Below are 26032 nucleotides of genomic sequence, written 5' to 3'. Positions count from 1 at the left end.
AATTCTAGAGGCCCGTGTACTGTGCGATGTCAGTGCACGTTAAAGAACCCCAGGTGGTCGAAATTTCCGGAGCCCTCCACTACGGCGTCTCTCATAGCCTTAGTCGCTTTGGGACGTTAAACCCCATAAACCAAACCAAACCTTTATTTGACTCTCACATTAATTATGCCCACTTAGTCTGGGGGAGTACTACTGCTACAAATTTAAGAAGAGTCCTTACATTGCAGAAACGAATGCTGCGACATGTTTTTAATGTTCCACGGGATCACCCAAGTTTGCCTTTATATGAAAAGTTAGGGATTATAAAAATCACCCAGCTCTACCCTTACCGCCTGTGCTTAACTTACAAAAAAGATGTCAAACAAAACATCAACTTCCTTTCTTCCTTAGCTTCCTTAACAAAGAGAATACCTTCGCATGATACACGTTGTCGGGAAATCTGGAACATTGAGAGATGCAGAACAAACTACGGAAAGCAAATGATTAAACATAAACTGCCAGAAATATTGAATATTTGTTATAGACACACCGTACATCCCGAAAACGCATCAAAGCAGGACCTAAGATTTTTTTTTTCGTGCTCAAGTGTGTTTACTTGAAGATCATTTCTACCTTCATCCTACTGTTCCTGAATTGATTTTTTTTTTCTCCTTTCTTGGATCTTGTGCTCTTTTTGTTGTGGCTTGAAGTCTGCTATTTTCCATGCGTAAATATGCATTTGTAGTTTTGTGTATGTCTAGAGTTTTGTGTATGTCTTTGAAATGTATTCTGTTGTCCGCTGATTTCTGCCTTGATGGAAGCAATCATGTATTTGATATGGGGGGGCGGGAACCAGTCAAGCTTTCCAGCTTTTTTTCCCTAACCTCCCCCATCATGTTGATGGAAATAAAGGCTATTATATTCTCTCTAAGTCAAGGTAGCTGCCAGGCGTCACATATTTTGTAACAATATGCTACCTGCTGTGGGAAGTATTTGCATCCAGGGTTGCATTACTATGTTGTATTCATGGATTATTACTCCTGATTCATTTTCTGTATTATGCGACTGCGTGTCTGCACCAACCAAGACAGCAGAGGGGATTTTTAAGGCATTCCAGCAAGAAAATGTCTTCAGCAAATAAAAAAAGAAAACAAGCTTAAGCTTACTGGCATTTCCACTCAGCAGCTCAGTGCCTGTGACATCTCCATAAAAAGTAGATTTGCACAGCGGCAGCAATTTTGTTTCAATAAACAAAGTGAGGCCAAGTACTGAATTCTTACCAAAAATAATATTTTCCAGAACCGCACTGCATTAAGACAACAATATTACGTTAGAGACGTTTACTTGCCAAACATAACGCATCGCAACGCACAGAGTATCCGGTGATAATTGGCCCTGAGATACACTCAGAGCATTAGTAATCAACAGGAAGCGTTACGGTGTCATAAATACTTGCATGTGCTTCAGCCTAGCCAGCAAATCCTTCGTATCCTTAGGTTTCAAATTGAGGGAACACAAGGGAGACCTGATCCATATGCTAATCAAGTAGTGCACTTATCAAGTAGAGGATGCCCAAAGAAACAATTATCCACATTTCATGCATGAACTGCATCATCGAGAGGACCTTGATAGTACCGCTAGTAACGTCACTCTAACGTTCACTTATCACAATAGCAAGTAGTGAGTGCATGAAAAGAGACAAATGGCAATCGCAACTTGAAATTCAGCTGAAGATGTTATCAACAGCTGAAACTGCTCGTTGACAGCTACCTTTCCCCTGAAATAATTGCGGGCTTTGGGTCATTTACAGGCAACAGGCTCGGTGCAAGTCAGGATTAGTCCCATACATCAAGTGTGACAGCGTTCCTCCAAGTTCAAAAACAAAACGCACCCACTGGCTTGCATGGCAGTGTGTATTGCAGAATGTCTGATGGGCCATTTAGAGGCTATTACTGAATACTTTAGGTAGTTTAAATTAACACCCTTATGAATAGCATCGGTCTAAAAATTGGCTTCTTTAAAACATATAACTATCTGAATTTTTTCCGTTACAAAAAAATTTCACCTTCGTCAATCTTAATTTTTCCAACAAATTTTCACCATACTATGGGCCCTACATATGACCTTGCCGAACACCTCCACAACCTGCTCTATGTCAGGAAGCGCGCACAATATAAAGCCTAGTTCATTTTAGTCTCGCCGCTCGGATTCTTTCAAATCACTGTTCTCCCGTTTGTGGAACAAGGTATTCATGGTAAGTAAAAAAACTTCGTTTACGCCATACATACTGGTGGCCAAATGGAAGGCATACAAAACCAAGGAAAGGCGAGAACAACAAGAATAAGGGATGTGAATTACTTCATGGACTGCTAGAGTAAACATCGCATAATGAGTAGAGAGGGCAGGAAAGAAGGAAGAGAAACAAAACGAAGAAAACCCAACAAGAGGTATTCCAGTGGGAAAGGAGGAGTGTTTACGATGTAGGGCACACACGCGGACGCGCGCAAAAGAATGGTGTCCAAAGAAGACTGGCAAATCTTTCTGAGCACACACAACGCAAAAACTGAACGCACACCAACCCCCACTGTAGATATGTGCAATTTCTCCAGAGGGCAACCACAATAATGACCCTAGTGATGAATGCAGCTGGGAACCGGTGGTGTTTTACCTGCACTTCGGAACAGGCAGGACACATTTGTATATACGAATGTCTCATCCCTTTTGGAATGAAGTGAGCATCTCAATTCTGCACCTCGTCTTCGACATGGTCCGCCATAGGTCTGCACTCATTAGTCGCGAGAACTTCTGTTACGCCTCTGCCAAGCATGAGTGCTACCAAGCATTAAAACGATTTGCATATAGAAAATGGTAGTAGACACATGTTGTGTACCCAGTAACACATACATGCGGAATATATTCTGAGGCTAATTCAGTTGGTGACAGGAAATAATTGATGTGGTAATATTACACATGTCAACAGTGACAACATTGATATCCTCTGTTTGTAAATCGCGTCCACAAAATGAAATAAGGTTGTAGCTGTAGCCAACCAGATACTACACAACGCATGCTCATGGGTTGCCAGTGTTTCGGAAAATTTTCGGCAGCATTTAACGCTTCTTGACGATTTTTGTTTGAAAGCAAAAGGGAGAAGAAATACTTTGTCATTCGATTTGATACGAGCTTATCCCAAGGCCCCTTTCGACAGCGTCTTACGAAAAATATCCCCGGCAGGTTATCTTCCTTAATATGCGGGAGCTTTGCGGTGCAGACAAAGATAGGGAATTAAAAGCTCTAAAATGGTTAGGTTAATGAATTCGCATACAGCGGTACTCTTTGTTGTGCTTCGGATGTTTTCGTTATTGCACCATTGCTCAATGTCTCCTGCAGTGACAGGAAACGATCGGAACGCCAAACCTGCACAACAATTACAGGGCACACGAAAGATGCAAGTCGAGGTCTTTCGGGCAGAGAATGTTTATTTCCGTAAACGAATACACCAAATTGCTTTCCCATGGGTCAGTTCCCTCTTCTTTTCGAAAGCACACGCTAAGCATCCAAGGGCGTCCTTACTTCTGCAGACTGAGCCCCGCTGGAATGATTAGGCTAATGGACTTTGGCACAGCATTAAACAATGAAGAGAAGCAGGTCATCACCGCATGTGTAAACAGTGCAGTGCCGACAATGCCGCGGGGTGGTAGTCGTGTCGCACCCTTTCTCCAACGGACGTAAACAGTCTTTCTCAGGACTCTTGCATTCCAGCGGATGCTCGGAACAGAGAAGGCTGTCCATAAGCTGGTTCCTCTTGGATACCGACATGGTCAGGCTCCAGTCTGTGTCTATCGAAATCGGAATCTTCGACAACGGCTCATTCGTGGATGGCTTCAGCATCATCAGCAGGTTCCACAGGTGCATTGGCTACTCCTTCTTCCCATGGAAGAACACGCATGGCGAATCCCGAGTGTCGGCAACCGTTCGCAGTCCTTACCTGGCCTTCGCCATACTTTCGTGGGTGTTCTTTGCTTCTTTCTTGATTCAAGACACATGCCGCGTCATCTCCATAGTGCAAGAGGAGGATGGAACGCTATTTCGAGAATTCGACAGGTGGGTTATCATCATCCTCCTCGTCGGTCGTTATTTGGGTGTGCAAGTGGCTAACGTTGTGACGCTTGTTGTCTACTCTGACGAGCTGTGCGAAGTCGTAAATAAGATGAAAGCTATCGAATCCACATTCACGCGCCCTACTCGTCTCCGACCAACGGCCAAATATATTATCTTCCTGAATGTAGTCTTCTCGGCAGCGGCAGTCTTCTCAATTTCCAGTGAGATCCCTTCGTTGCAGGGCTACATGGAACCGGTTCATATGAAAGTCATTTACTCTGTTATCTGCCTCGTGTTTTCAGAGACAGTCTGCTTGATAGGCTTTAGCTGGGTGATGTACTTCAGTCGAGCCTTCGCGTTGTTTCTGAGGTGCATCAACGAAGACATCGAAAGCCTGGATGTCGGTCGGCCGCTGTCGCGCTCAAAGCTGGCAACTCAACACGCTCGGTTTTGTGAACTCTGGTACGCCTTTGTGCAGTGCGACAAAATCTTCAGCGTTGGTCTTCTGGTCGCCATTCCACTGAACATCCTGAATGTTTTGCCGTGGGGACATGCTATCTTGCTGTCACACCATTCTGTTCTGGCCGTCATCACGGACATTGTGGGGTTGATCACCTTTTCTGCAGAGCTGTTCGCCCTGGGTACATACTGTGGCGCTGCTCTAAACGAGGTAAGATGAACAGAATAACAGTTTTTTATTTCACAGCGTAACTCTTTGTGCGGGTGTTACTTTATATACGGGTTTGTATGCCTTATTCGGAAAGTGATTGCATATACTGAGTGCATTCTTGCATTCTTGAATATGAGGAGCGTGTTCGCTTCTGATGACGTCGGGTATATAACATAGTTTCACACTGCATCAAAATAGGCTGCGTCGATAAAAAACACTGAGAGATTTTATTGGGAAAGTATGTTTCTCGTTTGTTGTATAGGCAATTTAAGCGGTAGGTGCGAGGCAGTGGGCTCCGAGCTTGTCGCGAATGAATTCAGAAGGTATAACTACTAAAGTGAAATTCCTTTCTCGAAAAATGCGATGAATGCGTCAAACTGTGTTTAACGGTAAGGCATTGACATCACAACTTGAAAACACGGAAGAGATCTTTTCGTAGGCGGATGCTGTATATCTGCCGCAACGAATAAAGCGCAATGTAGCAGATGATACGTCGTTTTTTTTTAATCCTAGCTCTTGAAGCAAGCTGATTTATGTACGCTAAAACTACGTATCATGGTTTATACCGCTGCTTTCCAGTGCCTCCCGTGACATCAACTACACGTCAAAGCCATAGATCGGTTGATGGAACCGAAACAGCATGAAACAAATTCAATTATAAACTGTTTCTAGGTCGTAGGGCGCGGTGATACATTTATTCCAATGTCTCACGTATCATTTGAAAGAACAAAGTACGCAATAAATTTAGGCATGTACAGTCCTTTCCGAACTGCCCTTTTAAAGTCGTCAGACTCGACTGCGCGAACTCAGTTTGAAAGAGTTTGCAAACTAAAGCAAAGGAAAGCAATCGAGAAAGGAAGACGTAAGGAGATTGCAAGGGCTGACGCGTCTGACATGTTTAAAATTATTGAACTTCAAGGGGATGAGACACCAAAATTTGAGGCTCTAAAAATCTTCTTATGGGATTTGTCTGTATGTAAGGTCACCCACGGTGATGTATCGAATGCAACAAACCATTTTAATTCAGGTCCAAATAGTACTCAAAAGCTTTTTATCGCGATCGAAACCCATCGCTAGCGCGATACTTTGCGACGTATAACCGTGGGACCGATATCAATGAATATTAGTGATATCACAACACAGTAAAGTGACGTACTATGAACGGCGACACGCGATATCGGCTAGGCGCTGCGTCGAGCGACTGATCGGCAAATATAAACCGTCGCTGACGCATGAGGCGGCAGAGCGAAACCTTCACGTCGATGACACGGCCAACTGATTAGTTGTTGTTGTCTACACCTTATATGCATTATTATTAATGCATTTCATATGCTCACCCTGAGCCACTCATCAGCGCTATGAGTAGACCTAGCAAGTCAGCGGGGTTTGTACGTGCTATGCAGGCGATTGTGGAGAGCGAGTTCAGAAGTTTTATCGAATACAAATGGTCATCGAGCATTGTTCTGACAACACTGACCTGAAATCGGCAATAAAGAGACAATGAAATCGGTATGTTTGTAGTGCTTGACGCAGCAATCAAATCCAGCGTAGACAGCTCTTCGAAAAAGCAACATATATGCAAAACAGTCAGCAATCATGTGCATCAAAAGGAGGATCGAAAGTGTACGCTTCAGTACACTGAAAACTTGGCCACTTTAAGAACACGAGTGTTCATGACAGCGTTCACAGTGGCCGATATCGGACATAGCCCCATTCATCGGCAGCACTTAAACACACCTCTTTTTTTCTCGCAGAGAAAGAAAACATGGGACGTGCTTACTAAACTCCTTGTCTCACAAGAGCATACAGCTGAAGTGAGAGAACAGGTGAGGTGTACGTCAATTTAACCCTTTTTTTCAGTTTTTTTCGAAGTCCTCTGCTTCTACTCACCACAGCAGTGTTCACTGCGCTGATTTCTTTGGCGTAAAAATCATAAATCAGGGTTACTTCGTTATACAGTTTTGTAGCGTGGTCTATGTTTCCACCTTTTTATCACAAACCAGCTTTCACTGTGTAGTTCTTGTAGGAAGGAAGAATCACATTTTGTCATTGGCCTTCCTTTGCACAAACTGGACGTTGGACAAACCGCACCTAGACGTTAAAGTAGAAAGACGGGCTTGTTGCCCTTGATAAGTAGAATTCATTTTTTCGCTCCAAAGTTCTACAGCGCTTAGGAAGTAAACATACACAAGACAAACGCTGAACTTCAATTCATGATTTATTGATATGAACCAGAATTATATAGGCAGAAGCACATATAGAAGGGCGTCGAAAATTCTCGGGGCTTTAGAAATATAGAATTGAGGCGAATTTTTGTTGGCAGTGTTTCAATATTTTTATCACCCAAACAGTTACGCTTTCTAAAGAAGAGAATGGCGCGTGCGCCCAGGGCGGCGGGGGATAATTGCGGGGCTAACACTTTGGAGGTGGCAGTATCAGTCTTGTGGTTTGTTCGTAAATATTTCTGGTTCAGGTCAATAAAACATGATTTCGAGTACGGCGTTCGTTTGGCGTGTGTCTCTTTCCTACGTCCTGTATAATTTTGACAAACGCGTTCGACTCCTATATCACACTGCGTAAATAACCCTATCTTCCTCGGTTTACAGATTCAAGAATTTCGTCATACTTGCCAAAACCAAGATTTTTCCTTTTCCGCTTGCGGCTTCTTCAAAGTGGGACCACCCCTAATAGTCTCGGTGAGTGGAATAAAATTTTAATGATAGTTTTTGTTCAACCGAGTGAAATTTTATACAAATCGCCACGTAACGGGTGTTAGAAGGATTTTATTGTGGCCGGTCTAGCCAGCTCTCCAGGAGAAAAAGCCGCTCATACCCAACGATTCTAGACAAATGAATTTTTGAGTGGAAGCAACTTGTGAACGCAATTTTTTCATATAATTTTATCACAACAACCATAGATCATATGATTTCGGTTTAACAATTTCAGTATATAATTTCAGTATAAAAACACAACTTTCACTATAACAACCAATATATCCGCCGACTACCAAACAGCAGTCGAGTTTTTTTTTTTTTTGCTATTGCCGTTTTTGCTATTGTAAAAAGCGCTCTTCCTATTGGTTTTTTTATACTAGTCTGAACTGCTCTATTCTATCGATAGAAACACATTAAAAGAAATATTTTGATACTCATGAAAACAATGGACCGTTACCTTCGATATTTCCATAACAGCATCTTACAATTTTTCAGTATTCAAAACTCGGTCCCAGAATAATGAACATGAGATGTGGTCCTCTCAAGCGGAGAGAACATTTTTCGTTTTCGTTTTCGACTACAAAAGTACGTTTCAAAGATATTGATCTTAGTTTCTGAAGACGCGCTGCAATAAGCCAGCGCCTCCTTTATACTTTTTGAAAGTAAAGAGGAGGCGCTGAATAAGCACAGCAGTCGGCGGAATCCTTTCACTTTCGCTCGTTGCTACTCATCGTCAATAATTTGAGAGATTCGCGCTACCCATATCCCTTTTCTTTGTTTTTTTTACAGATCGCCGGCGCCATCATCACGTACACCGTCATTTTCTACCAGTCAAACACCAGCTCTTCTGGGGCAGCGTGTGCGCCAGTGAATGTCACGTGTGGTTAACGGTTCTACGTGCATATACACCTTGCACTCCGTCAAAAAAGACGGCTAAATCGCGTTTTATAAAAGTCCATTCACTAAGATATATCAGAAGCACACTGAAAAAGATACCGAACTAATCGAAACGCTTGGGAGAACTCTCTGAAATTGTGTTCGCAATTTGGAGACGTCTTGCGTGCTACCGATATAGCATTTCAGGTCCCGTTCGCAAGTAGAGCTGGCATCCGTCCGTACGTGCCACGAAAAAGCAGGTAGCAAAGAAATTGATGCAAATAAATTCAAAGGAATTGCCACCTTGCTGCTGCCACATTGCCACATTGCGACTGTGATGGCGCTGGATATGGAGAGATGGTGGAGTGCAGTGGGCCAGATTTTGATTAAAATTGTTCCAAGCATATGAGTTTGAGCTTGAGTTGGAGTTTATTCCAAACAAGCATGTTTACACACATGTTTGGGGTGTATGGGAGTAAAAGCCGTTCAAGAGCAGCTTGACAAAGCCCCCATATTCCTTCTATACTCGGCATTGCAGGACAGAAAACACAGATTACATTAAAAGATAACAGATCACGAAAATCAGCCAGAAGCAGTACAGTGCAACAAAAACTGGGCCAATACAAAAATGCAAGACATTATTATATGTTCACTTTATAATGGTACTCGTGTGATCAATATACAGGCGCATTAGAAAAAGAGTTCTCATATGCTTTTAAAAGAAAAAGAAGAGCTGGTAATATTTTGTTGTGTGACCTTAAATTTATCTAATGTGTATGGCAAAGCATAGCTAAGTGTTTCAAAACCATAGTTTGTGCGCGGATGTGGAAGTGCCAGTGTTCGTGGCATCGTGTTGTGTAATTTCGAGGATTTTCATGTAATTTAGCGATGTCTCTAAACAACATAAGCAAAATCAAGGGCCCACCAAAAGCCGAAGCACAGTTTTGCAAGAACTGAAAAACCCAGGTCTAAATTTATGTTTTTGACTATGGCGTGTGAAGTTGCGATTGTGCTTTAATCTCAGATTGATTTCCGGGTACATTGTTAGCAGCATTGTGCCCTTTACACCTTTTAACGTAAGTTTTGCTTGAAGACCTAGGTGTGACTACAGGTAATTTTAGCTTGCTTGTCCTTGTACTGTAAACTTTGCCACGTTGCCTTATAGCACAAATTACGTCCACTGCAGGACAAAGGCCTGTGCGGTATCCCTTTTCTGAGCCCTCTCCTCACAACAACTGAAGCCACCTTATGTTCAGGACTCTTATTTCATCTGCCTGCTGAATTTCCAAGACGCCACTCTCTGCAGCTTTTGACCGTCAAGCAAAATACACTTTTGTGCTAGGATGCCCGACACATGTCCTTAATTCCACCTAGGATACACTTCTTCTGCTAGTCTTGTGCTCTCTTTATGCCTCTCATGTGACATCTACTGTTTGAGTGCGCTAGTTCTATGAGCCCCACACTGTGTGCCTGGCTAATCTTGACCTAGGTGACTTTCCTAGTGGGTGGGTTGGCCACCTAGGTCACTGATCTAGTGACGTCATCAAAACATCACCACAAAACTGTGAGCACACTGCCACTAGGAAAGGTAGCGGAGGTGGCAGTTAAATTAATCACTGGTCGCGAGAGGCTGCTTGGGTCTCACAATCCCTGCTGGTGGCAGCATCTACCATCACAGAACACTGGTGCATAACTTAACCGCTGCACCGCTGCACCAGGAGTGGTGTGAGTACTCCCAGGGGATCTATGAATGTGAAGTAGATAATGAAAATTTCCGCATATATGGTCACTAATCCATTTCCCTTTTGTGCGCAGTGCAGCCGACAACTGAAATTGATGTGAAAGCCGAAGCTCTCGTACAGCTAATTCCCATTCGGCCTACCCGCACTAAATAGTCCGTCAATTATTTCTAGCTCAGCATGATAGAAAGATATATTGCATCAGCAGTCTCCCTAGCGGTGACTTTTTCCTCGTAGTGGTTCAACACAGCCCGAAGGCTTTTCTCATGCGTTCTGTTATGAGACATGCAATGTTTTTGCAGGTTCAGAAATGAAACTGATAGCATCATGGGGCTCATTAACAATCAAATATTAACTGCATTGTGGTGCTTGTATCTGGATCCCGTTTTACATCTCCACAAAACATAGAATGACCGCACACCAAATAGTGAAGAGCAGTCGATTACGACTGCGGCTTCTTTGCCGAATGCCATCCCAAAGCCATTGGCATGGTCTTCTGCAGTTCCTCCCATTCGGGCCAACGAACTGTACGAAGCAAAAATTTGTGCATCAGGTTGGGTCAGCGCTTTGTTACAGTCCTTGCAAGGTAATTGACTTAACCGGAAGAAATCAAAAGGCATGCTTGAGAAAACAGCATTAGCGCTCAGTTCTTATGTTTGTATTTAAGTTTTCTATTGAAGCTGTTGAGACGACTGTGATAATCTTGACCCTCATAAAACCTTTAAGGAAAGTCTTGCTGTGGTACTCTAAGCATCGAGCTGATAAGGATCATTAAGAGCTGCTAAAAGTTTGTCGGCACGTTCCTTGGCCCAAGTGGAATGCTGTCCTCAAGAAGGCTTATAAGTGAAATCAGTAATGCGTAGCTTGGAAGCCCAGTGTAGAATTTTAGCCTTATAGCAATTCTTCGCTCATTCCAAGCCATGAGGCTATTCCTCAACACTATTAAGCCTTGAACGTAAGGCCTTGTTGCCGGACTCCGCGGGATCCAACTAGCGACTTAAACAATCAGTCTTTGTCTCATTGTGTCTTGTAGCCAAAATCTGTGAGTATGTATCTGTGAGTATGACCAATTCTTTCTTTGCAGGCTTTGCATGGTCAGGTTCGTTTTCAGTTCCATGACTATACAAACATATTTGAAACGATGTTGACAGCAGCTTTAACTGTAGACACAGCAGGAAGGTGAAATCGTACTTCCCCATCTTTGAACTCTGTGATAAAAAAGAATGAGACAACCATACGTGTGCCGTCATGTGCTGCAACCTCAGTGCGCAGCTCATTCAGTATGAATGCTATCGTGACGAGAAATATTACTAGCTTCCGCACCTTCAACAAAAAAAAAATTGACCTTCAAGGTTCGTCACGTCCACAAGAGCCATGTCATGTGCAGCTTCTTGCCTTTTAAATGAGGCCAGAGGCAACAATACTGCACTTGTGCATAAAAGCAGTTCGTTCAACAACACGTGACACATGCACGAGAACAAAACCTCTGTTCCAATACTGACTCTACATTAAAACAGCAAGAACAAATTGCACGAACTCCTGGACATATGACGGCAGGAAGGGTATTGTTGAATAACTTCTGCGGTAAGCTCAAGCATGTGTGAATGGTCACTGCAGCAGCAGGCAAGCACGATGGTCTCGATTCTTTGTCATCAATTCTAATGTTCTCCTCTCAGGTGTTTGTAATAAAATGCTAATTCCCTGCCAATAAAATGAAACGACGGTATTAAAACGGTGGTAATAAAATGGTGCTCAACAAAAAGGCGTCATAGTTTCAAGGTCATGAGAGGGTGCAGAGCAACTCAAGGAAAGTGTTTCACCTCTGACATTTCTGCACCCGGCTTATTCTTCATATGGAGAGCTTTTGGAGGACCATGAATTGACGGGCCGCAAAACAAGGCTATTATTAGTACTTCTGGACACCTTGTTTCTAACTCTCTAGAAAGGGCGTTTTTGTCTAAAAAGAAAAATGGAACTGCCTTGGGGCTATCTGCAAACATTTTAAGCGTACCTGGATCATACACACTGTTTTATGTAAAGAGTGTGTCACGGCAGTTTACAAAGCAATGAAGCTGTGCTTGGACTGCAACAGGAACTACTGCTTTTGGCTGCGAGACACATCATACTGCTTGTGGTCACCGGGAAGCTGGTACCCCACAGATACCAGAGGCCATGCGCAACCAACCTCGAACTCCGCACCCGCGTGCAGCTCTTGCATTTTGAGTATGCTATTGTAGTCATTCTAGTCACCAACCATGCTGGCTGTTCGATAGTGAAAGGCAATGTGTTCCAAAGATCACAATGATCGAAGTGTGATTGCTAGGTTCGTGACTTGCTTCTCATTTTAAGGGTTTAACATACTGTAACATATAGTCCTTCATGATGGAAACAAATCGCAGAGAAAAACTCAGCCGTATTCTGCTGGCGGTGTCGTTCTCATCAGAGATCACTCATCGCAATGTCAAGTATACTGTGTGCACGGATAATAGTCAAGCGCAAATTCCAGCTTGAAGTTCAGCTCAATGAGTTACCTACGGCTGAAACTGCCTATTGACGCATATCTTTCTCCTGAAAGAATTGGGGGCTTTGCGTCATATCTAGGTTCGGGCTTAGTGTTTTAGTTTTTATCTGTATTTTTTCGATACTGTTTTTATGAATACTAAAAGTAAAAAAAAAAAGATCCTGATACCTTCGCGGGCAGAAAATGGTTTATACCGCAATACTTGAAGCCGAAAACGCCATTACAAATATTTCATAGAACTGCTGGAGGGAAGACTGTAGGGAACACTGAAGTCCGTTTTCCCTGCGTTCCCACCAACGTGGTCTAGTTTACATGAAGCCGAGATTGATCCAAAAGGAATGAATACTGCAGGAGAGTCCAATAATCGGTGCTTCGTCCATATGTTATAGAGCATAGTCCCAGGGAGACAACGGCACTAGCAATCAAGCGACAGCAAGTAGATGAGCAGCGCCCTTTAAGAGCAAACTGCGTTACCTGAACATGTGCTATCATCTGCACTGAGGAAAAGGGACTAAGCAAGGACTCCGTGATTCGTGGCTTAGAACTCTAAATAGAGACACGCAGCTTTAAATGATCTCGATAGCCTGGAGGGCGATTTCTTTAAAGCCGCACTACACTGAAGGCCCAGGACTGGGATAGTTTTATCTGTCAAGCAAGGACACTACTACATTTCACTTAGTTTAACGCTATTTATTCTTAGCTGCCTTTCTGATTCGAGACAACCAGCAATTCTGTAAGGATAACATAAGCAATCAACGTCTGTCGCTGAATGCTAGGAATTCCTACGAATGCATTCGTCCGTTGCGAGATCTTCTGTTACGCCTCTACCAAGCATGAATGCTAAAAGCATTAATGCGATTTGCATATAGAAAAGAGTAGCAGACACATGTTGTGTACCCAGTAACCAATACATGCGAAATTTATTCTGATAATTCAGTTGGCGTCAGGAAATACGAAATGTGCTAGAATACATAAGTCAACTCAGACAGCATTGATATATTCTGTTCTGAGAATAACGCAAAATGGAATAACCTAAAGTAAATCCTGATACCTACATTTCTATCAATACTTGCAGAGAAACCCGTCATAAGCATCAATTCACATTCCAAGAATATTTTTGTGCCAATAATACTTACAGTTTTTCGTTTTTCCCGCGAGCTGTGCGTGAGTGGAATTCTTTACATTAGAATGTGGTCTCGCAGTCTACAATTGACAAATTTGTTGAACTTGCTGGCAATTCTGTACTGAACAACGAGGATGTGATGTCATCACTAATGTGTCTTTCTTTTGCTTTTTATGTATAAATGTAAATCTGTGATTACGTCAGTGCATGAATGACGGTATCTTAAGTGTTTTTTTTTTATATATTGCGCTTGCCTCTTTTTTCTTGTAGTGGTCTTCGCATACTCTTGTGTACAAACGTGTGTATGGCTGTATGAGTAAATGTATACGGGTCCTTAATCCACTCCTGTAAAAATCCCTAAAAGGATTGACAGTATCTCTAAATAAAAAAAAACCTTGCAGCTGTAGCCAACAAGATATTAAACAACACATGCTCACGTATAGCCCAGGAAAAAAGGAAGCGCCACATATTTGAAACTCCTCAGCAGTGTTTCGGAAAAACTTCGGCAGCATTTAAGGCTTCTTGACGATTTTTGTTTGAAAGCAAAAATGAGAAAAAAAAAACTTTGTCATTCGATTTGATTCGAGCGAATTCCATGGACCCTTTGGACAACGTTTTTCCTGCAATTAAACAGGTTATCCTCCTAAACATGTGCGAACATTGCGCTGCAGTCAAAGATAGGGAGTTAAAAGCTCTTATAACGGTTAGGTTAACGAATATGCATACATCGGTACTCTTTGTTGCACTTCAGATGTTTTTGTTCTTGCACCAAAGCTCAATTATTCTTGTAGTAACAGAAAACGATCGGAACAGAAAACCTACACAACAATTACAAGGTGCACGTAAGAAACAAGTCCAGGTCTTTCAGGCAGGGAATCTTTGATTGCGTAAACGAATATACGAAATTGCTTTCTCATGGGTCAGTTCTCTCCTTTTCTCTTCGTAAGCACACGCTAAGCATCTAGAGGGCGTCCTTACCTCTGCAGACTGAGCCCCGCTGGAATGATTACGCTAATGGACTTTAGCGGAGCATTAGTCAATAAACAGGGGCAGGTCATAAGCGCATGTGTAAACACTGCAACGTTCTGACCCAGCCGCGCGGCTGCACCAGTGTCGCACCCTTTCTCCAACGGACGAAAACAGTCGTCCTCAGGACTCTTGCATTCCAGCGGATATTCGGAACAGAGAAGGCTACCCATAAGCTGGTTCCTCTTCGATGCTGACATGGTCAGGCTCCAGTCTGTGTCTATCGAAATCGGAATCTTCGACAACGGCTCATTCGTGGATGGTTTCAGCATCATCAGCAGGTTCCACAGGTGCATTGGCTACTCCTTCTTCCCATGGAAGAACAAGCATGGCGAATCCCGAGTGTCGGCCACCGTCCGCAGTCCCTACTTGGCCTTCGCCATACTTTCGTGGGTCTTCCTTGCTTTTTTCTTGATTCAAGACACATGCCGCGTCCTACTGACGGTGCAAGACGAGGATGGAAAGCCATTTCGTGATTTCGACAAGTGGGTCGTCATCATCATTCTAGTCGGTCGTTACTTGGGTGTGCAAGTGGCTAACGTTGTGACGCTTGTTGTCTACTCTCACGAGCTGTGCGAAGTCGTCAATAAAATGAAAGCTATCGAATCGTCATTCACGCGCCCCACCCGTCTTCGACCAACGGCTAAATATATTATCTTCCTGAACGTGGTCTTCTCGGTGGCGGCAGTCTTCTCAATTTCAACTGATATCCCTTCGTTGGACGGCTACATGGAACCGGTTCATATGAAAGTCATTTACTGTGTTATCTGCCTCGTGTATTCAGAGACAGTCTGCTTGATAGGATTTAGCTGGGTGATGTACTTCAGCCGAGCCTTCGCGTCGTTTCTGAGGTGCATCAACGAAGACATCGAAAGCCTGGATGTCGGTCGGCCGCTGTCGCGCTCAAAGCTGGCAACGCAACACGCTCGTTTCTGTGAACTTTGGTACGCCTTTGTGCAGTGCGACAAAATCTTCAGAGTGGGTCTTCTGGTCGCCATTCCACTGAACATCCTGAACGTTTTGCCGTGGGGACATGCCATTCTGCTGTCGCACAATTCTTTTCTGGCCGTCATCACGGACGTCGTGGGGTTGATCACCTTTTGTGCAGAGTTGTGCGCCCTGGCTGCATACTGTGGCGCTGCTTTAAACGAGGTAAGATCGCGAGAATAACCATGTTTTTTTCCCGCTGCTAAGGTTCACAGGGCTTTCTATGCATTATTCAAAAAATTACTGCACAAACTGACCACATCCTTGAATATGAGCAGTGTTTTCGTATCTGATGACGTCCGGCATATGACACAGTTTCACACCGCACCAGCATAGGCGGTATCGATAAAAAAAAAGAAGAAACATCGATAGATTTAATTGGGAAAGTTTGTTTCTCGTCTGGCGTATACGCAATTTAAGCTGAATGCAGTGGACCCTGAGGTTCTCAGAAATGAATATAGAAGGCATAACTGCTAGAAGTAAATTCTTTCTTGAAACATCCGATGAATGCGTGAAACAGTACTTAACGGTAAGGCATTCATATGACAACGTGAAAATGCGAAAGACAGATCCTTTCTTTCGAGTACGCTGTTAATCTGCAGTCATGAAAACGGGAAATATAACAGATGATACGTTTTTTTTTTTCTAATCCTAGCTCTTGGAGTACTCCCGTTTTAGTGCGTTAAAGATGCAGATCAGCTTTTATACCGCTTTTTTCCCAGTGACTCGCGTGACTTCAACTACATGTCACAACCATAGGTCGGTTTATGGAACCGAAATAATGTGAACGAAATTGAGTTCTAAATTATTTCTAGATCTTAATGAATAGCACGCAGTGATCCATTGTTTCAAATGTCTTACGTATGATTTGAAAGAACAGAACAAGGCACGCAATAAAATTAGGCGCCTACCGTCCATTAAGAACTGGTGCCTTAAACTCGTCAGACGCGACCGCGCGAACACGGCGTGAAAGCGAAAACAAAGAAAAAGAAAGGAAGGAAGCCGAGAAAGGGTGGCGTAAGGAGATCGCAAGGGCTGACGCGTCCGAAATGTTTAAAGTCATTGACCGTCAAGGGGTTGAGGCAGCAAACTTTTAGGCTTTAAAAATCTTATTATGGGGTTCATCTGTATGTAAGGCCATGCAAGGAGAAGTTTCAAATGCAACTAACGCCTATAATATATATTTAGTTCAGCTCCAAGACTCCTTAATTACTCCTCACGATCCAGACCCATCGCTCGCGCGATAGTTGGCGACGCATACCATTAGAAACGATAAAAATTAATATTAGTGACATCAGAATACACTAACATGACGTACTATGAAGGCCGACGGGCGACATCGGCCAGGCACTGCGTCGGCGACCCGGTGGTCGGTGGGCTGATCGGCAAATATAAAGCGTCGCTAAACATTCACGTCTATGACACGACCACCTGATTAGGTGTCGCTGTCTATACCTTAACCACGTTATTAGTAATACATTTCATATGCTCGCCCCGAGACACTCATCAGCGGTATGAGTACACCTAGCAAGACCGCGGGGCCGGTACTATCGGGGACAAAAGTGGTATACCCCTCGCGGCGGAAGCAGGAGCAACGGAAAACTGCAGTGCAAAGCCCAGTGCATGACCTTTATTATCAGCAGGCATGTCGCTTGGCTCGTTTCAATGTATCGTGCTTTAGCTTCACCAAAATGCCGCAGTTTTCCACTTCTCCGGCTCCCGCCGCGTGGAATATATCACTTTTGTTCCCTGTAGTACGTGCAATGCAGGCGATTGTGCAGAGCGAGTTTAGAAGTTTTAGCGAATAAAAATGGTTTGGTTTGGTTTATGGGGTTTAACGTCCCAAAGCGACTAAGGCTATGAGAGACGCCGTAGTGGAGGGCTCCGGAAATTTCGACCACCTGGGGTTCTTTAACGTGCACTGACATCGCACAGTACACGGCCCTCTAAATTTCTCCTCCAAAGAAATTCAGTCGCCGCGGCCGGGATCGAACCCGCGTCTTTTGGGTCAGCAGCCGAGCACCATAGCCACTGAGCCACCGCGGCGGCTCGAATAAAAATGGTCATCGAGCATAGTTCTGAAAACAGTGAACTAAAATCGTCAATAAAGAGACAATGAAATCGGTCTCTTCATAACCCTTGACGCAGCAATCAAATCCAGGGCCGACAGCTCTTCGAAAAACCGACATTTGGATGGAGGCGGAATGCAAAAGGCACCCGTGTGCTGTGCGATGTCAGTGCACGTTAAAAAACCCCAGGTGGTCGAAATTATCCGGAGACCTCCAATACGGTACCCCTTTCTCTCTTTCTTCTTCCAATCCCACTTTCCTCCCTTCCCTTAGGGCGCGGTTCAGGTGTCCGCCGCGATATGTGAGACAGATACTGCGCCATTTCAATTCCTCAAAAACCAATTTACCAATTTGCCAATTTTGAAAACAGTAAGCAATCGTGTGCATGAAAAGGAGGGCCGAACGTGGACGTCGAAAGGGCTACGTTGGCACCGCAGGGCATTGCACGTTCTTTTCGGGTTGCACAATAATTATAATAAACCTAAACGAAGCTATCTACTCCGGATTCTGTCCGAACCCAGCACCTACAGAGTAACTGTTGACGTGGCATATGCTATGTAAAATGAATACTTCGCAGCTATAAAAACACCTATGTTCATAATAGCGTCCACAGCGGCCGACATCAGACATGGCGAAATTTATCGGTGACCCGTAAAAACAGCTCTTTTTCTCGCAGACAAAGAAAACTTGGGATGTGCTTACCAAACTCCTCATCTCACAAGAGCACACGCCTGAAGTGAGAGAACAGGTGAGGCGTACGCCATTTTAAGCTTTTTTTTCAATTATTTTCGATTTCCTCTACTTCTAGTCATCACAGCGGTGTTCACTGCGCTGCTTTCTTCGGCGCAAAAATCATAAATCAGGGTTTCTTCGTTGTACAGTTTTGTAGCGTGGTCTACGTTTTCACCTTTTTATCCCAAACCAGCTTTGGCTGTGTGGTTCTTGTAGGAAGGAAGGATCACATTTTGTAATTGGCCTTCCTTTGCACAAACTAGACGTTATCAGACAGATCTCTACCCAGACGTTAAAGTAGAAAGACGAGCTTGTTGCCCTTGATAAGTAGAATGCATTTCTTCACTCCAAAGTTACACAGCACTTAGGAAATAAACATACGCAAAACAAACGCTGAATTTTAATTCATCGTTTTGTTTATTATTTATATTAACGATATCGTCCAAGATCTCTCTGTTAATGTTAAGTTATATGCTGATGATTGTGTCCTCTATGAACGAATTAACTCAAGTGAAGATCAAATAAGGCTAAATAATGACTTTCAGAAAGTAATGCGCTGGTGTGATAGGTGGCAAATGGTGATAAATTTTGATAAAACAGTATATATGAGAATAACGCTTAAAAGGAATCCTCTTCTCTACCAGTATGGTACTTCCGATAGTGCACTCTCAGAGGTAATATGCTACAAATATCTCGGCCTATGGATTTCCAATAATCTTTCCTGGAACAAACATATTGATACCATCTCGGCAAATGCTCTGCGCAAAATATTCTTCTTGAGGCGTGCACTACGGGTCGCTACTCCTGAAACACGTTTCCTTGCGTATAATACTATTGTGCGGCCAATCTTAGAATATGCCGTAAAGATCTGGGACCCATATACCAAGATTAACATTAACAAATTAGAAAGGATTCAAAAGAAAGCAGTAAGATTTATTTATAATTCCTATGGCCGCACCTCCATCACTAATCTTATTAAAAATAGTGGCTTACCATCCGTTACTGATAGAAACCGTATCTGTCGTTTGAAATTCTTTTTCCAGTTAATTCATGGGCAATACAACATTGACATCTCGAAAATTGTTAGTTACTCTAGTGGTTATGCAACACGCCTGAGACATTCTCTTTCCGTAAAACCTTTATCCACAAGAACGAACTGCTACAAATATTCCTATTTTCCGAGAACCATTACCGAATGGAACAACCTTGCTGGTCATATAGTCGAAGAGAATAATTTGTCCCATTTTGAGGAGATGCTGCAACAAGTGAAGAAATTTTGAATGTTCGGTTGATGAGTAATTTGTTTAGATTTACTGAATTATATGCTTGGCTCTATGACTGCAGTATATATATTCTGAGGTTGTGAATTTGATACAGTACAGTGTGATGTACTAATTTCGTTGCTGTGACGCCTTGTCTGCTGTATTTCCTTTTCATTGTCCTTGGGTATTACACAAATCATGTACCCACCTGCGATGGTCTTGTAGTTCAAGACCGCAGTATTTATAAATAAAAAAAATAAATTGTTTATTATAACGAACCAGAAATATATAGGCAGAAGCGCATTTAGAAGGGCCTCGAAAATTTTTGAGGCTTTAGAAATAGAGAATTGAGGCGAAGTTTTGCAGGCAGTGCTTCAATATTTTTTTCACGCAAAGAGTTAGGCTTCCTAAAGAAGAGAACAGGGGGGGGGGGGGGGGGGGATGGAGGGGAGGGGGGGAAGAGAGGGGGAGGGGGAGGGTATTGCGGGGCAAGCGCTTGTGAGGTAGGAGTATCAGTCTTCTGGTTTGTGCATATATATTTCTGGTTCAGATCAGTAAAGCATCAATTCAAGTGCGGCATTTGTTTGGCGTGTGTTTCTTTCCTACGTCCTCATAATTTTGAAAAATTCGTTCGACTTCTATATGATACTGCACAAGTAATCCTATCTTCCTCGGTTTACAGATCCAAGAATTTCGTCATACTTGCCAAAACCAAGACTTTTGTTTTTCCGCTTGCGGCTTCTTCAAAGTGGGACCACCCCTAATAGTCTCGGTGAGTAGAACGAAATTTTAATGACAGTTTTTGTTCAACTGAGTGAAATTTTATACAAATCGCCACGCAACCGGTGTTAGAAGGATATTATTGTGGCCGGTCTAGCCAGCTCTCCAGGCGAAAAAGCCGCTCATACCCAACAATTCTGGACAAAAGCATTTCCTAGTGGGAAGCAACTTATGAACGCAATTTTTTCATATAATTTCAGCAAAACAACCATATATCCATATAATTTTGGTATAACAATTTCGGCACATAATTTCAGTATACAACCAATATATCCGCCAACTACCCGACGGCAGCCCTGATTTTTTTTTTGTGCTATTACCGTGTTTGCTATTGTAACAGGCGCCCTCCATTGCTTTTCTGTGGCAGTCTCAACTGCTCGATTCGATCGATGGAAACGCGTTAAAAGAAAGACTTTGATACTCATTAGAAGAATGGACAGGTACCTTCGATATTTCCATAACAGCAGCTTAAATTTTTCAGTGTTCAAAATTTTGTCCCAAAATAATGGACACGAGATGTGATCCCCTCAAGCGGAGAGAACATTTTTTTCAACTACAAAGTACATTTTAGAGATATTGATCTTAGTTTCTTTCTAAAGACGCGCTGCAATAAATAGAGCAGTGGGCGAAATCCTTTCACTTTCGCTTGTTGCAGCTAATGGCCAATAATCTAAGACATTCGAGAAACCCACATCGTTTTTCTTTGTTTTTACAGATCGCCGGCGCCATCATCACGTACACGGTCATTTTCTACCAGTCAGACACCACCTCCTCTGTCGCAGCGTCTGCACCAGTGAATGTCACGTGTGGTTAACGGTTCTACGTGCGTATACACCTTGTACTCCCTTGACAAAACGCGATTAGGTTCTATTTTATAAAAATCTATTCACAAAGATATATCAGAAGCAAACTGAATAAGATACCGGAACAAGTCGAAACGCTTGGGAGAACGCTCTGAAATTGTCTTCGCAATTTGGAGACACCGTGCGTTCTACTACGATAGCATTATGATTCCCGTTCACGAGAATAGCCGGCGTCCGTCTGTCCGTGCTACGAAAAAGCAGGTGGAGAAGAAATTGATTCAAATAAATTCAATGGAATTGACACATTGCTACTGCGATGGCGCTGGATATGTAGAGATGGTGAAGTGTAGTGGGCCGGCTGTTGTCGAAAATTGTTTCAAGCATGTGCAAAATGAAGCGTCCACCTAAAGCCGAACCATGGTTTTCGCAAGAACTGGAAACCTTAGGAATAAGTTGATGTTTTTGGCCATGGCGTATAAAGTTGCGATTGTACTTGCATCTCCAATTGATTTAGGGGTACATTGTTAGTAGTGGCATTGTGCACTTTATACCTTGCGACGCAAGCTTTGCTTGAGGACCTAGGTGTGATTGCAAGTAATTTTAGCATGCATGTTTTTGTACTGTAAACTTTGCCTTACAGAACGAATTACGTCCAGCGCAGTACAAAGGCCTCTGCCGTATCCCTTCTCTGAGCCCTCTCCTCAGAAGATCTGCAGCCACTTTATCTTCAGGCTTCATAATTTCATCTCCCCGCCGAATTGTCTTGCCACCAAGCCCTGAAGCTTTTGACCCCCAGCCAAAGTAGATTTTTCTGCTAAGATGCCCGGCAAATGTCCTTCATTTTACCTACGATACACTTCTTTAGTTAGACATGTGCTCTCGCTATGCCTCTCATGTCACCTTAAGCAAAGTCGAAAGTTGGGCATGTTGGTTATCGTTCATAATGTAACTATAGAGCAAAAGGAACAGGAGGGACGGAAATGAAGCGACGCAGACAAGCGCTTGTCTTCGTCCTTTCATTTCCGTCCCTCGTGTTCCTTTTTGAGCTATTGTTATCTCATGTCACCTCTACCGTTTTCGTCCGCTAGTTCTAAGACCCCCCCCCCCCCCCCCCTAACCGATTTCGCCACTGTGTGCCTGGCTAATCTTGACCTTGGTGGCTTCGTTGGCAACCTAGGTCACTGATCAATTGACGTCATCACAACATCACCACAAAATTGTGAGCACACTGCCACCGGGTAAGGTTGCGGAGGGGGCAGTTGAATTAATCATTGCTCGAGAGAAGTTGGTTGGGTACCACAATCCCTGCCGATGGCAGCACCTACCATCGCAAAACACTGGTGCATAACTTAACCGCTGCACCGCTGTACCAGGAGTGGTGTGAGTACTCCCAGGGGATCTATGAATGTGAAGTAGATAATGACCAGTTCCGCATATATCGTCACTAATCCATTTTTCTTTCGTGCGCAGTGGACCCTAAAAAAGAAACTGGTTTGAAAGCCGAAGCTCTCCTACACTTAATTCGCATTTGGCCTACCCACACTAAATAGCCCGTCATTTATTTCTACCGCAGTTTGCTGCAGAGTTATATTGCGTCAACAGTCTTGTTAACGGTGACTTTTTCCTCGTATTGGTTCAATACCAGCCGAAGGCTTTTCTCATGCTCTCTGTTATCAGACAAGCAATGTTTTTGCAGTTTCAAAAATGAAACCGATAACGTAACGGGGCTTAATAACTATCACATGTTTAACTGCACTGCGGTGTTTGTATCTGGATCCTGTTGTACATCTCTGCGAAACATGGAATTACCGCACAGCAAATAGTTAAGAGCATTCAGTTACGGCTGCGGCTTCCTCGCCGAATTCCGGCCAAAGCTATTGGCGTGTTCTTTTGTCGTTAGTCCCATTGGGGCCAACGAACTGTACGACGCAGGAATTTGTGCAGTCAGTTTGGGTTAGCGCTCTGTTACATTTCTTGCAAGGTAATTGACTTAACCAGAAGAAAACAAAAAGCATGCTTGAGAAAGCGGCATTAGCGCTCAGTTCTTAAGTTTGTATTTAAATTTTCCTTTGAAGCTGCTGAGACGACTGTGATAATATTGATCCTCATGAAACCTTTAAGGCAAGTCTGGTTGTGGCACTCCAAGCATCAAGCGGATAAGGATCATTAAAGGCTTTTAAAATTTCGTCAGAGCATTTCTTGCCCCATGTGGAATGCTGTCCTCAAGAAGACTTATAAGTGAAATCAGAAATGCGCAGCTTGGAAGCCCAGTGCAGAATTTTGCTCGACCTTTGTTTTATAGCGATTCTTCGCTGATTCCCAGCCAGGAGGCCGTTCCTCAACAGTATTAACTTCTGATCGCAAGGCCTTGTCGATCTCCATGCGATCCAAGTGGCAAGCTAAATAATCAGTATTCATCTCATTGTGTATAGAGTCCACTGTGTCTTGTGCCAACAATACTGCACTTGTAGATAAAAGCAGTTCTGTCCACATCACGTGAAACATGAACGAGAACAGAACCTCTGTATCGATACTCACCCTACATTAAAACAGCTAGAACACATTGCACGAACTGCTGTACATACGACGGCAGGAAGGGCATTGTTAAATAACTTTTGCGGCAAGCTGAAGCATGATTCAATGATCACTGCAGCAGCAAGCGATCATGACGGTCTAAATTCTGTATGGTCAGTTCTACTGTTTTCCCGTGAAACGTCTGTTATAAAATACCAATTCCCTGCCAATACAATAAAACGGCGCTAATAAAACGGTGGTAATAAAATGGTTCTGAACAAAAAGGTGTCATAGTTTCAAAGTCTTGAGAAGGTGCAGTGCAACTCAATGAAAGTGTTTCACTTCTGACATTTCTGCACCCAGCTTCTTCTTCATATGGACAGCTTTTGGAGGACCGTGAAATGATGAGCCTTAAAACAAGCTTATCATTCGTACATTTCGCCTCCTTGTTTTTAGCTCTCTGGCAACGGTGTTTTTCTCTGAAAAGAAAAATGGAACTACCTTGGGGCTATCTGCAAACATTTTAAGCATACCTGATTCATACACACTGTTCTATGTAAAGAGTGTGTCACGGCATTTTACAGTGTAATAAAGTTGTGCCTGGACTGCAACAGCGACTACTACTTTTGGCTGCGAGACTACATCATCCTGCTTGTGGTCACTGGGAAGCTGGTACCGTACTGATACTAGAGGCCACACGCTATCGACTTCGAACTCAGCAGACAAGTGCAGCTCTTGTATTTTGAATATGCTATTGTAGTCATCTAGTCAGCTGCCATGCTGGCTGTTCTACAATGAAAGGCAATGAGTTCCATGGATCACAGTGAACGAACTGTGATGGCAAGATTCGCTACGTGTTTCTCGTCTAAGGCTGAAACGTGCTTTCCCTGTATCTTTGGGACTTTCACTACAAGGGCACGTAGCTGTAAAAGTTGAAAACTTCACGTGTGTTTTCATGTCTAATGTGTCACATATTATTAAACAATATGTTTGCTACCTGTTCTATCAATGATATGATTGAAACAGCGCAAGGCCGAAGGCCAAAGAAGAGAGCGGAAGAAAGGAAGAAACGGACAACACAGCGGTGTGTTATCCGTTTCCTCCTTTCTTCCGCTCTCTTCTTAGGCCTTCGGCCTTGCGCTGTTTCAATCATATCATGCATAACCAACTCGCCCATCAGTTCGTACTTTCAAGCTCTGTTCTATGAAGTACTCGTATTCCAGAGTTACTTTGCTATGATGTATTCATGGATTATTTTTACTCACTTATTTTCTGTATTACGCGATTGTGTGTCCGCACCAACCAAGAGCAGTGGTGGAGGGGGGGTCCGGAATTTCAGCAAACAGATGTTTTCAGCAAAAAGAAAAGAAAACACGCTGAATTTTGCTGGGATTTCTGTTTTTTGCAGCTAAGTGCGTGTGACATATGCTTAGAGTGGATTTTTACAGCGGCAGCGATATTGTTTCAGTAATCAATAGCTGAGACATACATTTTCCCTGAAAGAATTGTGGGTTTTGCGTCTTATAGAGACTTATTGCCCAGTCATGATTAGTCTCGTCCATCGAGTGTGGTAGCACTCCTCCAGGTTCAAAAAGAAAGCGCACTCGCAGGCTTGCTTGGCAGTATGTATTGCAAAATGTCAAATCGGTCACTTAGAGGCTATTACTGAAGAATTTAGGTAGTTTAAATTAACACCTCTAAGGATAGCGTCAGACTAAAAATTGCTTCTTTACGACATAAACGTCACTGCAATATTCAACGACACTGAAATCTATACCACGTATGGCAGAATTGGAGTAACGTTCTAGTTGCACGCATTTCTTCTAAGTTCGCTCCTGCACCAAGAGCCAAGCCACATTGGAAATCCACCGCACTTCCCGCTGCAGCGGAACTGCACAAGAACATATTAAGTGACGAGCGCTGTCACCAGACGCACATTCGTTATGTTGCATAGAAAGACAACCGGCGAAAACAGACGCTAGACAAGAACAAAGAAGCCACACACCACAACGCTGGACTTACAACTGATTTATTGCGATGAAGAATTGCTCATTTTAAAAGAATTTCCTGCCTGCGCACACACCCTACAGACAATACACTTCGCTCACCACATGGTGACATGGCTACTATAATGAT

The 26032-nt window shown here is 43.2% G+C and overlaps 2 protein-coding genes across 2 annotated transcripts; both read left to right on the top strand.

Moving 5' to 3' along the window:
- The first annotated feature begins 3751 nt into the window (after positions 1–3751).
- LOC149330033 (uncharacterized) lies at positions 3752–8430 on the top strand. Its single transcript, XM_089559776.1, has 4 exons — positions 3752–4750; positions 6505–6576; positions 7357–7446; positions 8254–8430. The coding sequence occupies exons 1-4, from the start codon at positions 3797–3799 to the stop codon at positions 8350–8352; spliced, it is 1215 nt and encodes a 404-aa protein (XP_089415902.1). The 5' UTR covers positions 3752–3796; the 3' UTR covers positions 8353–8430.
- Positions 8431–14947: 6517 nt separating this feature from the next.
- Positions 14948–24580, top strand: LOC149330032 (uncharacterized). The gene is made up of 5 exons (XM_089559352.1): positions 14948–15901; positions 18482–18553; positions 20482–20571; positions 21295–21383; positions 24481–24580. The coding sequence occupies exons 1-5, from the start codon at positions 14948–14950 to the stop codon at positions 24578–24580; spliced, it is 1305 nt and encodes a 434-aa protein (XP_089415478.1).
- Positions 24581–26032: the final 1452 nt, after the last annotated feature.

This window comes from Amblyomma mixtum, chromosome 9 (genome assembly GCF_055824585.1).
Source record: "Amblyomma mixtum isolate Tamu chromosome 9, ASM5582458v1, whole genome shotgun sequence".
NCBI lineage: Eukaryota > Metazoa > Arthropoda > Arachnida > Ixodida > Ixodidae > Amblyomma > Amblyomma mixtum.
Note: the sequence above shows the minus strand (reverse complement) of the source record. Positions and strands in the feature narration are given on the sequence as shown.